This window comes from Melanotaenia boesemani, chromosome 18, assembly GCF_017639745.1.
Source record: "Melanotaenia boesemani isolate fMelBoe1 chromosome 18, fMelBoe1.pri, whole genome shotgun sequence".
Classification (NCBI taxonomy): Eukaryota; Metazoa; Chordata; class Actinopteri; order Atheriniformes; family Melanotaeniidae; genus Melanotaenia; species Melanotaenia boesemani.
In genome coordinates, this window is record NC_055699.1 from 9,162,674 (window position 1) to 9,178,235 (window position 15,562).

Below are 15,562 nucleotides of genomic sequence, written 5' to 3' on the forward strand. Positions count from 1 at the left end.
ACCAACAGAGAGACAAACTCAGTTGTCTTATGTGACTTCATTATTCTTAACAAATGAGACAAACAAGACTGGATTTATTGTTGTGATATACTTTAACATATACACTTCCTCTTTGTGTGCGTAATGTATGGTAGTTTTTATTTCTTTTATATTCAGGCCAGAAAGAAAATGTATAGATTTTAGAGAAGGAAGGAGAAATAAACCTTAAGATTTTTTTAGGAGATTTTTGTTTTAATAAAAATTATCTACTTTGTCATTGTTACAGTAGAAGTGCTCCTGCAGATGCTTTGGGTCTTGTGTCTGAACCCTGGAGAAGTCCTTTGATAATTGGGCCCTTTCCTGTTTGCTTCTTCTAGGAAATAATTTGCATTTTAGCTATTCTGAGAAATTGACTGCCCGCTCTGCTAGTTTGAAGAGTAAAATTTGCCACAGTGGCACTTCTGAGTTCCAGACAGCTTCCTGTAATCTCCATGGTGAAGAATGTCGAGCTGTCACACGAAGCGGTTAGATCACATCGCTGCGGTAACCGTGTTGCCTTCCACCAAAGTGATGACAAATGTCATGGAGAGAGGAAAGTGGTTCAAAGAGCAATTTGAGAAAAGACAGCCAGAAAATGTGTTGTTTTTGCTCCTCAGCTGTCAGCAGAGAGCTGTTAGTGTCATTTGCAGAGTGCTGGTGACCCAGGACAGGACACTGACAAGCCTGGGCGCTTCCTGCTTCCCGTCAAAGGACGGCTGCAGGGGAAGCGGCAGGGCTGCTGAAGGAGGATAAGGCCTTGGGCAGGAAGCGTGAAGCTGAGACAGCCTCTAGTCTGTCATGCCCAGTCACTGTAGCCACCAGTTCCCCCTGAAGCTTTGACCTTCTGAGCATAACTGTGTGTGTTTGTGTGGTCTTTGGGAGCCAGGAAGTCTGATCCATTAACCTCTTTGGCCACTTTGGTCACATTTTGACTTTCATGGGGGTAGTTTCTTGTTTTTGTTGGTTCTTTTTATTTGAACTAAACAATAATAAAGACAGCTGCATTCACTAAGACATTCCACGTAATATGAATCATCAGTCTCTACCAAGTCTTAAAATTAGGTACTTAAAAATCCTCAGATGAACAACATACACACCATGTGTTTATTTGTAGTCATTGTTGATTTCAAAGCTTCAGTCTGTGAGAGGTTACAGCTGAAAAGAAGTGAATTGTACCCACTATTGCAACCCTGAGTGCAGCATTGTCAAAGAAAATTGTGTACAGCTGGATGTTGTACTGATTAATACTTGTGATTGCCAATAGTAATGTGACATATCTGAATATGGTTGAAACCTTTACAGCTACAGGAGAAAAGCTGGTCCCTGTTTGTTTTTTTTGTTTTGTTTTGTTTTTTTGTTTTGTTCTGTTTTTTTTGTCAAGTTGGAAAGCAGCTTTATGTTGCTACATACTTGTAGGAAATGTGATGATTGATATCTTTTCTTTTTTAAAGAGAATATTTCTCTGAAATGTTTTCTTGTCATCTCTTTGATATTTTATGAACTTTAAAGGACATTCCCTCTGACCGTGGAGCTCCTACTGCTTATAAAATCTGTTCATGCAGTGGCACCACCATCCTTCATTCCCTTTAAATTTGCCCTTGACCTCTTTGGCTCCATCTCTGACAAACTTCCCTTTAACAGCATTCACATGCTGACTTTCACTGCACAGATGGCTCTTCAAGATAGATATATGTTTTAGTGTAATAGCATACTGGCTGAGTGAAATGTCCTGGCTTTCTCACCTAACATATATTCAGTATATGCATCACTTGTTGTAGGGGTGGAAAGACAAGTTACCGCAGATGTTTTGGCATTGTAGCAGTTGGCAATTCCCTGAGCTTTGTGGGGGTGGAGGGGGGGTTGCTGGTTGCTGGCAGATGAAAACAATCTTTTGATTGTATTCAGTAGTTGTCGGCTTTTTGGAGTGTGGAGTTTAGATTCATTCTTGCCTGTTGCCAAGGGTTTACAAAGAGTGTGTGCCAAGAGGCGCCTAGTGACCCCCCCCAAAAAAAACTTAAAGAGAAACCCGATTTAACAAACTGTTTATCTAATTTAACTTGTATAACTCTGAAAGAGTGTGAAGATTTTCAATGAATGCGTTCAGTTTGGTTGTTTAATTTAAGTACTGTCAAGTAGGGAAAAAAAATACAGAAAAAGAGGGTTAAATAAAGTATGTTAAAGTGTGTGTTTGTGTGTGTGTGTGTGTGCACGAAGGCTGAATATTAAATTAGGAGCACATACAGAGTGGATTATGAGCAACCCATGAGAGGCGGTGCCAGCTGCTCTCAACATGAGCACCCTAAAGGTCAATCTGCCTGCTCAGCCTCTGTTTTGTGCTCTTCATCCTAATCAGCACCACAACCCCTGAACAATCACAGATCCTCTGACCATAACCGAGGCACTGGGTGGGGTTTGGCTTGTCGTAGGGGCAGTTTCAGAGGAAACGCAGCTTGCTACTCAATGCCTCAGCTGTTATGGGGATCTAATCTGTTGCAATATTACATGTCATGTCTAGGAGCTGAGCCTTATTGGAGTCAACTTGGAATGACTGTTGTGTATGTATTTACTATTTTGCAGTGGGTTTGTGACACACAATACCACTTTAATCTATAAAATGAATGTGATCTGAGGGGTATTATAATAATAATGATTATTATTGTTATTATTTAATAATTTTGCAACAATATTGTTATAATTAATGCTTTTGGCCACAATAACAATACACTACAAATCAGATCTTGTGACTGTCCTGCCTGGAAATCTGTGCCTTTCTCTAGAAATTTGTGTGTAGCTGATGTGCTAAATGTATAACAAATTCCACTGGAGTGAATGAAAAGCAACTTTTCCTTTGATTCTGCCCCTCATGCCAGTTAATTTAAGGCTGCGGGATATTAGGAAAACATACGCAATATCATATATATTAGCCAAATATTGCGAGTGACACCGTAAAATGAAATACTTAAACGTACGTTGCTTATCTCAGATGTATTAATGAGACCTGCACTCCACTTCTGCACATGTGCATGCAGGTTAGCTGTAGAAACACGTACCAGGGCTCCAGACTAACTTTTTTCATGAGGAGCACAGTAGCCCCTAACTTAAATTTTTAGGAGCGCAAGCAGAAAATTTAGGGGTGCACACTAAAATCGCCTTGCATAGAAAATATTCACATTTCCTCTTATTTTCACTGTATTAGTGATAAATACTTGAATATTTTTTTTGCAGTTGACATAAAACAAAACAAAAAACAAAAACACACATCTTACTGGTCACATGAACACAAAACAAGTAGACATAGAACTTGTCAAATCAAATCAGATTTGATGATTTGATTTGATTTTCACTTTGTAGTCGAAGCAGAACGGCAACTTTGTCACCATCATCCCCCAACGGGCATGGTTTGATTGGTCCATGTAGTTCCTGGCAATAAACAGTTTCAGGGACTGATACTCCTCTCCAGCCACTATTCCCGACTCCTCAGTAAGAACAGTAGATATTGGCTGTCCTAAATGTTGCTAATTAGCATAATTAGCCTAGTACATATAGTTGTAATGGATGTTGCCATAAAGACGGATGTAGTAGAAAAGGAAAAAATTGAAAAAAAGACAACCTAAAAAGGTTTAGAACAGCAAATAAATATAGATGAAATCAAATAAAATACATAATAAATAAAATAATAATTCTGTCAATATTTTCTTTATTTTTTTAGTTCAGTTCAGTTTTTTTTTTTTTTTTTTTTTGTATTTTTTTTTAAATTTGGAGTCTGGAGCATGTCACAACACTTTTAACTTTTTAAATATTTTTGTCCACACTCTTCATTAATAGACATTACTCTGACAGTAAGTCAGCGCAGGATCCTCCAGCAGCAGCTTTGTACGTTTCATTTTCAGACTGGTCATGAAACAGAGGTGAACGTCGTTTGCTCTGAATGCAGCAGCTGCTGCTGCAAGAAGACCAAGCCTCGTATGAGAGGGTCTGCACAGCACCGCTCCTCATTGGGAAGAGCAAACTATGTTCATTCACGTCAGTCTCCAAAAGTCTCTAATAATACCAGAAAAAGTCGCTAGATTTGTCGTTAGTCGCTTAAAAACAATAGCTAGAGGGGTCAGAGAAGTTTCCCCCAAGACCCGCCTCTTTCCACACATAAGCCAATCACAGTGGTCGTTCGTCCCCACTCATACACACATTGGCTGTCGTCTTCTTCGTTGGTGTTTGCCTCCTTTTCTCGTATTAAGCTAGTTTGAGTCGACAAACCAGCAGCTAATTTGCGCATTGCTGCAAACTACTGGGCGGAAGAGCTGAGCAGAAGTTAGTTAGGGACAAAATAAATTCAGTTATAACTACTACAAGAATTACGCGAGTGGATGAAATATTCACTCGCACTTTCTCACATTTTAGTTGCAAAATGCGGCACTTTGGTCGCAGTCTGGAGCCCTGCGTACAAACACAGAATAAATGTAATGTAACCTTTATCAATACATTTTACATGTGTATATTGAAATAATGATACATTTTCAATATACTGTGTAACCCTAGTGAATTAACATTAAGTGTGAGTTTTATTGAAAATTGATTGGAGTCTCCTTGTAGTTCCACACATAGGCAAGTTCAACTATGGTTCTCGAGGGCAGGTATCTTGCAGGTATCGGATGTGTCCTTGCAGCAACACACCTGATTCAAATGACTGGGTCATTAACAGACTTGTGCAGAACTTGACAACAAGGATAATCATTTTATTTGAATTAGGTGTAGCCGCAGGAAAAAATTTGAACACCTGCAGGACACCAGCCCTCGAGGACCAGAGCTGGTGATCCCTGTCATAGAGTCTCATGGTGAAAGGAACAAATATTTCCTGAGGAGCTCTTTTTGACAGCAAATGTGAATGAGTCTCTTGAAGAATGAGCTCTGCTGTCTGTGTGTAGAGTTGAGAAGCTGGTGGGATGGATTGACAAAGAGCAGTTTGGTCAGCAATTTCCCCTTCCTCACTGACTTTTATCTCCACGTCTTGATAAAACTCTGGTTCTGGCTTTGTAAATAAGTATATTGATCCACCTGGTGACCCTTGCAGTGATTTGAGCTTCTATAGAAAATCATTTACCTGTTCCTTCTTGTATACAGTGCTAGTGTTTCCAGTTTGCCATCAGGCTGAGGACTTGAGAACTTTCAGGGATTTAAAACCTCTAATGGGATTAGGTTCCGAAACTCAACCACCAGCACGACAATCACCGCCACCTATGTCTTCTTGACAGAAGTAAATAATTCCTGCAGGAATATTCCATGAACAGTGCAACAGCAAATGCACTGTTTGCACATACACAGTGTTGTTGCTCAGATGACGGCTATGCATTATGAGGAGGTTTAGGTGTTGCTCACAAGCAAAGGCTTCTGCAAAGGCTGCCAGTCAGACAAAGTGGGCTAAAATAACTTGTTTCAGGGAGAAGGTGGGCTGAAGGAAGAACCAGTATAAAAAAAACAACAACAAAAAAAAAAAAACCATAAGTGTGACTCATACTAGGTTTTTCTAGTGAACTCACAGGAAAGTAAAAATATATATAGAGGGAGATGAAAATGAGCCTAATGCGTCCACTTCATGTTAGAAGCATCTGTTTCCAGGTTTAGTGCCAAGCGAACTGGCCTCTGGCTGTAAATTTAACAGATGGACATTAGACTGGCTTTGATTGTGCCATCTATAAAACAAGTAAGGGCGTTTCCCAAAATATGAAATCTGTGCTTTAAACAAGTCTGACATCTTTTCTTCTTCTTCTTCTTCTCTGTGAAGATTGAGCACGTGGTGGTGCTTTACAGAGATTCCTACTTGGGCTACCTGGTTTGGTAACTATTACAAATACTTAACACTCTTGTTTTGTGGCGTTTAAAAGCAGTCAAAGCTGTACACACGCATGAAGTTTTCTCTGTAGTAAAGTAGGTTAAGTCACTGATAAACACCATATGGTAGCATCTGGTGAAAGGTATGTAATGAGGGGTTACAGGATATGTAGCCCCTTCATCTTTTAAGTAGTTATATATATATATCTTTTGGATGATCATTGTCATTTTAGGACAATGTCATCAGTAATGGTGATAGTGCAAGGTAAGTTTATATTCATCTTGGCTCAAGCCTGTTTAAGCTTAGGTTTGGACCATGGAGCTGAGTAACGAGGCAATGTAGGGTGGTATGTTGCGACAGTCTGTTCCCATATGCATGGGGATCAAAGGGCTCGGCCTCGGCAGAAAGGGCCCTGCGGCGGCAAACTACGTTGTCATAATTGGGGAAGAGCCATGTAAAACTGTCCAAGGGAGGCCAAGGACAGCTTAATTATGTTGTGAAATTTAATTAGGTCATTGTTGTGTATGTGAGCCTCTGTTTTTCACTGGCTGACCTTGATGTAATGTTGTATTTTTTCACGTGTTTATCATTAAATGTGAGCGTAGCAGAGTTATGGTTTCATCTACTGTCATTAAAGTTAGTAGATATTTGCACTGACAGAATAAATTATTCTGAAAGCCATCAATACACACGGACATTTATAATAATTTAGCAGAAACATGTAATAAAGACGTGTACTTGTGTTGCTTATCCATTAAGAGGCTTTCAATTACCTCAGCTTTTCCTGCAGTAAACGAACCATTAATAAAAGCCGACCAGATTGATGGCATTGGCTGTGATTGGCTGTTTTTCAGCATCTCCAGGTTGTTAAGCTAACTGTAGGGAAAAATGGGGATAAATAAATGACCTCAGCATTGTTGGCATCAAGTTTTCTCCATGCATGCAGGACTAAACTCCCACGCTCTCTCATCAAATAAAAATCAGCTTTTTATTTTACAACACTGCCTTAAAAGATCAGCTGGGGACTTGTAAATAAATAAATAATAAACTATGAAATTAATTACGGATGCAGTGCTGTTTTAGAACACTCAGGGACTTTTTACGGGATTAAACATAAATATTGGATAGATATGAGAGGGATACGTATATATGCAAGTAAAAAGACTGTTTTGCTCAGTGTGAGGACACTGTTCCAAATCGCTGAAGGGTTGTTTCTATAAAGTTTGACCGGTTAATTTTTGTTTTTTTATTTGAAATACAAACAAAAGGCAGTGTAAAATTTAAAACCACCAGAATGCCCACAAACCCACCAAAAAGAAATAACATTTTAAGGGTTTTATTAGCAAGAAAAAGAGTAAGAATTACAAATATTGTAAACAGTTTACACCTCCTTAAGTTTAGATCTGGGTGGTTAAAATCATGTAATTGAGTGTTTATACGTTTTCTCTCATAGCTCTTTATTTTAATACAAACAATACAATTCATGCTGAATATTTTCTCTTTAAATGCTTTAAAAGTAATCACCAGCATAAGGATATAAAACTGATTTCTTAGTCTCAATTTGATGTAAACAACTGCAGTCTCAACGAGACCTTGGACCTTTTTTCAGAGATATGTCTGCTCATTGCAAATCATTCTCTTTTCATATATTATTGAAAAAGAATCACTGTGAATATCTGTGCAGGGTTGCACTTATCATAGCGTTTCTTTTAAAACATTAAAAGAAGAACCAAAAATGAGATCAAATCTAAAAAAGTGAGCAGCACAAATAAGCTACGACAGGAAAAACTACAACAGTTTTCAAATATTTAAAAGGAACTTAAAACTAACAGAAAACCTTACTGGCATGTAATAAACTGTTTTAATGTTCTTTCTTTTTCCTTTCTCTTGTTTTTAAATATTTTAAATAGATTAAATTCAGGTTTATTCCAACATTTCAACAAAACTCCACAATGCTTAGACTTGAGTTTAGATTTAATCAGTGCTCAGCATTCGGTCAGTCGTATGATTTCTAACTGACACGTGTGAGTTATGAGGTGTGTTAAAATGTGATGTAACTTTAGATGTAGTGGGTATTTTCTCTGGCAGGGTGTGAACTGTGTGATTCAGCCACACAATGAGTTTTTCCTGCATGTGGATGATTCTGATTTTGATGAAGTTTCCTGGTGTGAAGCCACATTTTGTGGGTTCATCTGTAACTCGGTTCAAGGGTCACGTTCAGATTTGTCTTGATTAGTTTATTTGATATATATATTCTTTTTTTAAGTGGGCACTAGCTATGCATTAATAATTACACGAGCAAACAAATTGAAAGGATCTATACAATCTTTTATTATTATTTTTTTTGTATTGTTGCTTTTTTGTACTCCTTATCTCATTGCAAAGCTTTGTGCATTAGTCCCTACAATTGCAAAAAAAGTGAGACACGTTGGGTGCTGTAACCAAGGTCAGCAGCCATGAATACTTTGCAACAATAAAGAGCTTAATGCTGATAAAATTGCTTATTTACTTCGCTCATGTGGCAACATAAAGACTCTGTTCTATCAGTCAGCAGTGTTAAAGTAATGATTTATGCTTAGTCAGGTCAATTACTTCTTTGAGATCTCTTTAGCTTTAAGGAGTATGCATGCTTTGAATTACTGAGTAAATGTTTGTTTTCTGTGCCCTAACTTGGATTTGCATCCTTTTGGTTTGAATGTGTAAATCATGCTCTTACACGTGAACATGTTCAGATCAATGCTTTAATAAAATCCTCCTTTCCCAGGCGCTGGACCAGGATCGAACCTCCCTGCAGAAGGTGAAGAAGTCAGTGAAGGCCATCTACAGTTCAGGTCAAGGTGAGATGCCATGTTTCTAAATTCATCTCATCTGATTGTCTTATGTCTTGTCTTGGTGTCCACTTAAAGGTCCCATATTATACACTTTATTCCCAATCTGAAACCATTCATTAATATCTAAATGAAATATTTCCGCCATGGTATGGACAAATCGACCCTCAGTTTGAGTGCAGCGGCTTCTCTTCACCTCCCTCTTTTTAGCAGCTTCAGAAATGTGCCGTTTATGGTGGGCGGAACCCTGGTGGAGCAGCTCAGCTGTTGGCTCCGCCCATCGCATCGCCCGTCATGAGGTGATTGACAGGTTAATATATTTTCAAGCTATCAGACTAATAAGGCCGAAACGATAAAATAACTGCCAGCTCTTACCTCTCCAGCTGTGTCACGGACAGTTGGTATTGAACCTGGCTTCAGCTTCAAACGGTTGGCGAAGCCTGCTTTCCATGCCCCCATGTTGTGGAAACAGTCCTCTTTGAAATGCTGGCCACAGACATGCAAAACCTTTGGAAGTTTTCCGGGTACATTTCCTCCAAAAATAAAATGAATCCACTCAGTCCTCGTGGGTTCAGTGGATGGAAGTAAAAAAACGTTTTCGTGTTCATTTATGCAGCCACAAACAGAACAGTGCTTCTGTCGCTTAGCCATGTCCGCTAACGAGGGTTGCCGAAAAGGATAAACACTGGGCGCTAGGTGATTTTTAGAGGGCGGGCTTTGAGAGCCGGTTGGCGGGTCCATCGCTCTGTGGGGAGTGGTTATTGTCCCTTATGACGTCATAACGTACACGCTTTCAAACAAGCTCATTTCAGCGCTTACTTCCCTAGAGGTGGAGCAGGGGGGAGAGAGAGCGCCTGAAAGAGTTTCACACTTACGGGTCTCCTACACATGCGGGGGGACCAGTATGACTGTTCCAAAACCATTAAAAAGTGAATTTTGCATAATATGGGACCTTTAAAAAACTCCAATAAAGCATCTCAAGAGGAAAGCCAAGGATATCTTAAGTGTGTGAAATAATGAGGATTCCTTTCAGTTTGTTTGTTCTTTGAATACGGTTTTTTGTGGGACAGATGGTGTAGTGAATGTGTGTATCCAATCCCAGAAACCATCACCTGACTTGCTTGTTTTGCTGGTTGCTGAGACATGGATTCTCAGTAATTTTCCACTGAATACTTCTGAGGGTAGCCTCCTCCCTGTAAATTGACAGTTTAAGATGTTTGTGTGTTCCCCATAGAAAAGAGATAGTTTACTATTGTCTCACTTTAACTCTTTAAGATGAAACAATGTACAACCCTTCATAAAAACAGCTGGAGCATCTGGAAATTACTTGTTTAATAAGATCTAGTAAAGAATAAAGAAAGTACTTCCTCTTTCAGTTATAATGTTTGCATTTTAGGACATAATAAATAGTCGTCAGCTCTTTGCCAGGTCTTAAGATTAGTGCACCCTTACTGCTTCTGTAGGAAAGTAGCAGCCAGGTAGTGCTAATCAAATGTACTTAGTTAACTGAGCATCTGAAATTTTGTCAGTTTGCTGGTTTGAAGCATTCAGGTGTGTGTTAACACAACACCAAGGAGGAAATGCATCAGCAATATATCAAGAGAAGCAACAGGCTGCACCTCCATCTGGAAGGGTTAAAAGGTCACTTCCAAACAAGTGGAGTTCTACAGTGAGAAAAATTACTCACAAGTGGGAAGGGTTCAGACAGCTGCCAATCCTCCTGGGAGATCCCAGGAGTGGATTTACCAGTGTTGTTCACCCCAATGCACGACTACAGTGATCAGAGAAACTTAATGCATGTGTGTGGCATAACCAGAGGAGAAAATCTGAACAGTGTGTCTTGTTTGGAAAAGTCTTTTCTTTTTAAAATAAACATTGCAGTACAGCTAGGCCTGTCACGATAACAAATTTAGCTGTACGATAAATTTTCTCAGAAATTATCGCGATAAACGATAATATTGCGCAGAGCGCTAATGTGTCATTTTGAGACCATTCTCAACTAATATAGTGACATATGCCGTAATAATGCAAGTACACATTTTCAAAGGTCAATAAACTAAATAAATAAAAGCGCCTTTTTCACTGTTGCATCTTCAAATAAACTCCAGACAAGTAGACAAGCATGCCGGTTTTAATGACGAACCAAACTTCAGCACTTTACATCGAACAAAAACCCGTGTTCTTCTTCTGCTCTTCAAAATCTACTGCTTGTGAAACAAAGTCATTCTGCCCTCTGTTGGCCTTATAAGTAACTACAACCCAGCAGTTAGCTGGGATACCACATTCACATACGCCGGGACACCGGCCCAAAAGTTATGCGGCCCACTGGGAATCCTCCCAAACCTCTCGATTAGCCGGCATTGCTCTTAATGTGTATTTTGTCATATACGGTAGTATATAGGCTGATTCTATTTGCGTAATGTGCCTGCTGATTACAGGGGTTATTACGGTAGACCAGGAAGTGGGGGCTTTGTACTGACGTCGTAAGCTAGAATGTGTGTGTTCTGCTTACATGTGGGAAGCAGCGAAACAATAAAAGAGGAGATGCTTGCATCTATTATTTACATATTTCAGCATGAGAATCGGAGGTTTAGCGCGAGAGCGTGAGAAGCCACTTAAATATGCAAGTCTCACTGCCATTGCGTGTTGGCAGCCGTGCAAAACAAATGCGGCTTACCGGCTCGTGCTGCAACATGCTGCAGTCAAGTGTGACACTAGAGAGATCACTCCGCAAGAAACCAGAGCGTTTAGTCGAAATACTCCATAGTGAAACCTATTGTCATACACAGTCTATGGTAAAGGGGGGACGAAAAAAAATTATCGCGGCCGGCAAACTTATCGTGCTCTTATTTTCTTATCGTTCAATTAATTGACTTATTGCTTATCGCGACAGGCCTAAGTACAGCTTAAGTTTGTTTAAGGTAAGTCTAAAACAAAACTTAAGACTTATGGATCAGTGTCCTTTGGATAGATGAGATCAAAAAGAAAACCAAACAGAGCATAACAGCATAAACATCCCATGCCAGTTGTCAAGCACAGTGGTGGAGGGGTGATGATATGGTCTTGTTTTGCCACAACAGGACTCAGAAACCTTGCAGTCATGAGATTGAGCATGCATACCAAATGTGAGGCCATCTGTCTGACAGCTAAAGCTTTGCAGAAAGTGGTTCATGCAGCAGGATAAACAGAATAACTAAAAAAAATAAACGAATCAAGATATTGCAATGATTCAAAGTCTGGACCTCCACCTTATATGAAATGCTTTGGTGCGGCACCATAGTAGAGCTGTGAATTGATGAATTCCCACAAACTTCAATAAACTGAGGCAATGTCGTAAAGAAGGGTGGGCCGAAATTCCTTTTCAACGATGAGAGAGACTGATAACGTTATACAGAAAAATCATTTAAAGCTATTGTGGTGCTGCTGGATCATGGGATGTACAGTACTTAACTTTTTACAGATTTCATAATATATGTGGTATTATTAATCTTGAGGATAAGTGTTTTAAGCAGTTGGTATATTTAGGTGCATCTCATTAAAGTGATACAGTGATTTATGTAAGTTCAAGATGGAAACAAGAGTGGGATCTTTGTGTAAGCTAAAGTAATGCACAGATGAACTTCAGACAGAACCTCTGTTGTCCCCCGGTGGTGGAAAGATCTACCAAACTCCGTCCGATCCGCAGAGTCCTTATCCACTTTTAAGAGCAAGCTAAAGACTCAGTTGTTTAAGGAGCATTTCCACTCTTAGCTTAACTCTTCTACTCAACAGAATGAGTTAGAAAGATTTGTCCAGCTCTTTGGCTCAACTCAGCTGCGTGCACTTATGCCCAAGTTGATATTGTGTGATGAAATCATGAAATTGTATTCAAACAAAATGACTTAAAAAAAAAAAAAATATATATATATGTATATATATATATATATATATACATATATATATATATATATATATATATATATATATATATATATATTATATGCACTGCCTCTACAACTACGTGACAGCACCTGGGTCCATCTGGACTCAGAGCAGTCTGACTATCACTTAATTATGACGTCTCATCTTGTTTGAATTCATGCTTGTGTTGTTCTTACTCTCAAATGTAAGTCGCTTTGGATAAAAGCGTCTGCTAAATGACTGTAGAATAGAATAGAATAGAATGTAGAATAGAAAAGCAGGAGTCCTTCTAACATGCAGATATACACCCCTCCAGACATAAACACTGTCAGAAGGGCAGATAGTAATTATCTTTTTCCAGTGCAAATAAACAAACTCACATTGTTTTAAAGAAAACACTGGTTACTGACTGGACTTTTATCATCATCCTTGAGAAGCTGCAGTCTAATTTCATGTCATATGATACCAGTAGTTTTCCACAGCAGGGTACAGGACTGTAGAAATGTTAGCAGATCATAGGTTTGTATCATACAACACTTAAGCTATAGTAATTAAACTTACTTTTTTAACATAAAAATGTGCTGTTTTTATTTTAAAATAAAAAAAAGCTGTTTATAATTGTAAATGGTGATAATCGTATACAACTGTCCAATCTGCCAAAAAGCAAAATGAAAGTAGATGGTGGCAAAGCATTTGTTCCGGTTGCCTTCACCCACTGAAGTAAAACAATTCTCAACAACAGGTGTTTAACAAATATGTAACGTCATATAAAATTCATCACTCAACAGGAACCCTCTTGTTTGATTTAATCCCTCGCTACAAATAATTGAGGGATAAACTTTGAACTTTTTTTTTCTTTTGCAAAAGTAAAGAAATCGTGAGGGTTTGCAAAGTTGACGTTATGGTTTAGGCTAAATTGATGCTAAGTTGATTCTAGTTGTAGTCCTGGGTGGTTTGAAAAGTACATATTAGGGTACTTTTCAAAATGATAAAAGCTTCATGGTATTTTTATTTATTTTTTCCATGCATGACTTGGTGTTAACTGCATTTTCCACTGATTGTGTGAAGAATTACTGCAGTAGATTGGCCAGGAATATCTTTCATGTGATTCATATTGTCATGTGATGTGTACATTATACAAAAAACCAAACCAATAACATTTTAATGTCCACAATATCTTGATCACAGGTCTGAATCCATCTGTATCTACTGTACTTAGTGGAACCATGTCTCTGGCTATATGGATTGCAATAGTGTTGTTTATGTTGATCTGTGGTATCCACCGCTATGGACAGTACCTCTCACAAATACTAGATGTGACATCTGACTTGATCATCCTCCAGCTTTTTGCATTACCTGATAACGTGGAAGGAGCCAGTCATTATTTAATACATTCTTGGTACTCCAAAGAATGTTTGCAGCTAAGCTAGTACAGCTCATGTTGCTATGTTGCCATGGCAACAACTTCTGCTCGACAGCACTTGCAGTAAATATCTGTTTGGTGCATAGCCAATCTTTTTAAACCAAATTATTTCCAGACAACCAATATGGGTTCTTTTTTCTGTGGTATCTTATGTTACTGCATCATCTGCTACAGCTTCATTTTCAGAACATCTCCTATAACAGCTGCTCTGCTGCATGCCCGTTTAGTGGTGCAGCAATCAAAAAGGTCCCCCCTCAAACCGTTTTCCTGCTCTGCCATGTGTTAGATGTTGTTCATGCCATTTGAAAGACATTTGTGGTATTAGACAAATTCATATAGCAAAACCTACGTGAATCTTTGTACTTCAAGCATTAGCTAGTGGGTAAAGTCATTATTAAAGCTCACTGGAATAAGAGGATCAGATTTCGGCATCTGTTCTGCACAGTCTGCAGTACTGACACTGCACTACTAATCAAGAATCAGTACAGGACAATTAGGCAGAACAATGTTTATTTACATTAAAGTTTCCTATATGTTATTTTACAATATTTATTAATTAATGAGAGAGACGCACTAGGTCACTGAATATTTTTACGGTTGCAATAGTAACATGATGTTAATACCTAAGTTTCTTAGCTGTTGGCAAGGCTAAAAACATGTTTTTATTATTTCATTAATCTTTTCTAAATAAGAAAAAAGATTATCTGAAAATAAAGTGCTTAAAGTAGCTGATTATACAGACCAAAGCAGATGAATGTTGTTAAACAGGATGGGCAAGTCAGGTGGTTAATCTCCTTTTATTCAATGCCCAACAGGCTATAATCAAGATTTTGGAAAGCTCTCTCCAATAGAGGTTGAGAGTGTAAAGTTATAATCATCCTAAGAGCCACAAAAGCCACATTAATGGGAATGTGAAAACAAGCTAATCAAATTTACATACATGCAAACAAAACAAATTGAACACACAACATATATATATATATATATATATATATATATATATATATATATATATATATATATATATATATATAGCGGAAATATCAGAGTAGTTTGAAGCTCTGCAGGGTGTTTGTCTCACCTGATGTCCCTCTAAGGTCCCTTTTCTACAATTTCCTACAATGGTTCAGTCTGAACACCTTCCCCCCCACGCCTCCTCGCCATCAGAAACTTAACAACAAGTACAGATGGCTACAGCTCCTGCAGGGTTTAACTCACCGGGAGAACCAGACATCCTGTTATCTGACATTAACTGTTATAAAGATGACTCATTATAGTCAAAATTCTTAAAACAATTGCCTGTCTAGATAAGCTCGGGTGGGAAATCGCAAGCCGAGGACTCAGTGCTGTTGCTTAATTCCTTGAATTGCTGCTCAGGTGAATCATTTGAGCATTTTTTTGGCACATCTCTGTTTTTGTGAACCTCATTCCAACAAACCCTTTTGAATTCTCAAAACAGACAGGAACATACTAGAAATGTCTTTACTATCCCTAGCCCATTTTCCCATTTTCTCTTGTAGATGTATATAGTATAAAGTATATTTTGTTTTCAACAAAAAAATATAA

At 38.4% G+C, this 15,562-nt stretch overlaps 1 protein-coding gene across 8 annotated transcripts in view; it reads left to right on the forward strand.

Moving 5' to 3' along the window:
- Positions 1 to 15,562, forward strand: part of asap1b (ArfGAP with SH3 domain, ankyrin repeat and PH domain 1b) — a 69,483-nt gene that overhangs the window by 18,257 nt on the left and 35,664 nt on the right. For all 8 annotated transcript variants that reach the window (XM_041968332.1, XM_041968337.1, XM_041968335.1 and 5 more), the window contains one exon: positions 8,610 to 8,682. In XM_041968332.1, coding sequence (XP_041824266.1) covers positions 8,610 to 8,682 — 73 coding nt within the window. The remainder of the gene's footprint in view (positions 1 to 8,609; positions 8,683 to 15,562) is intronic.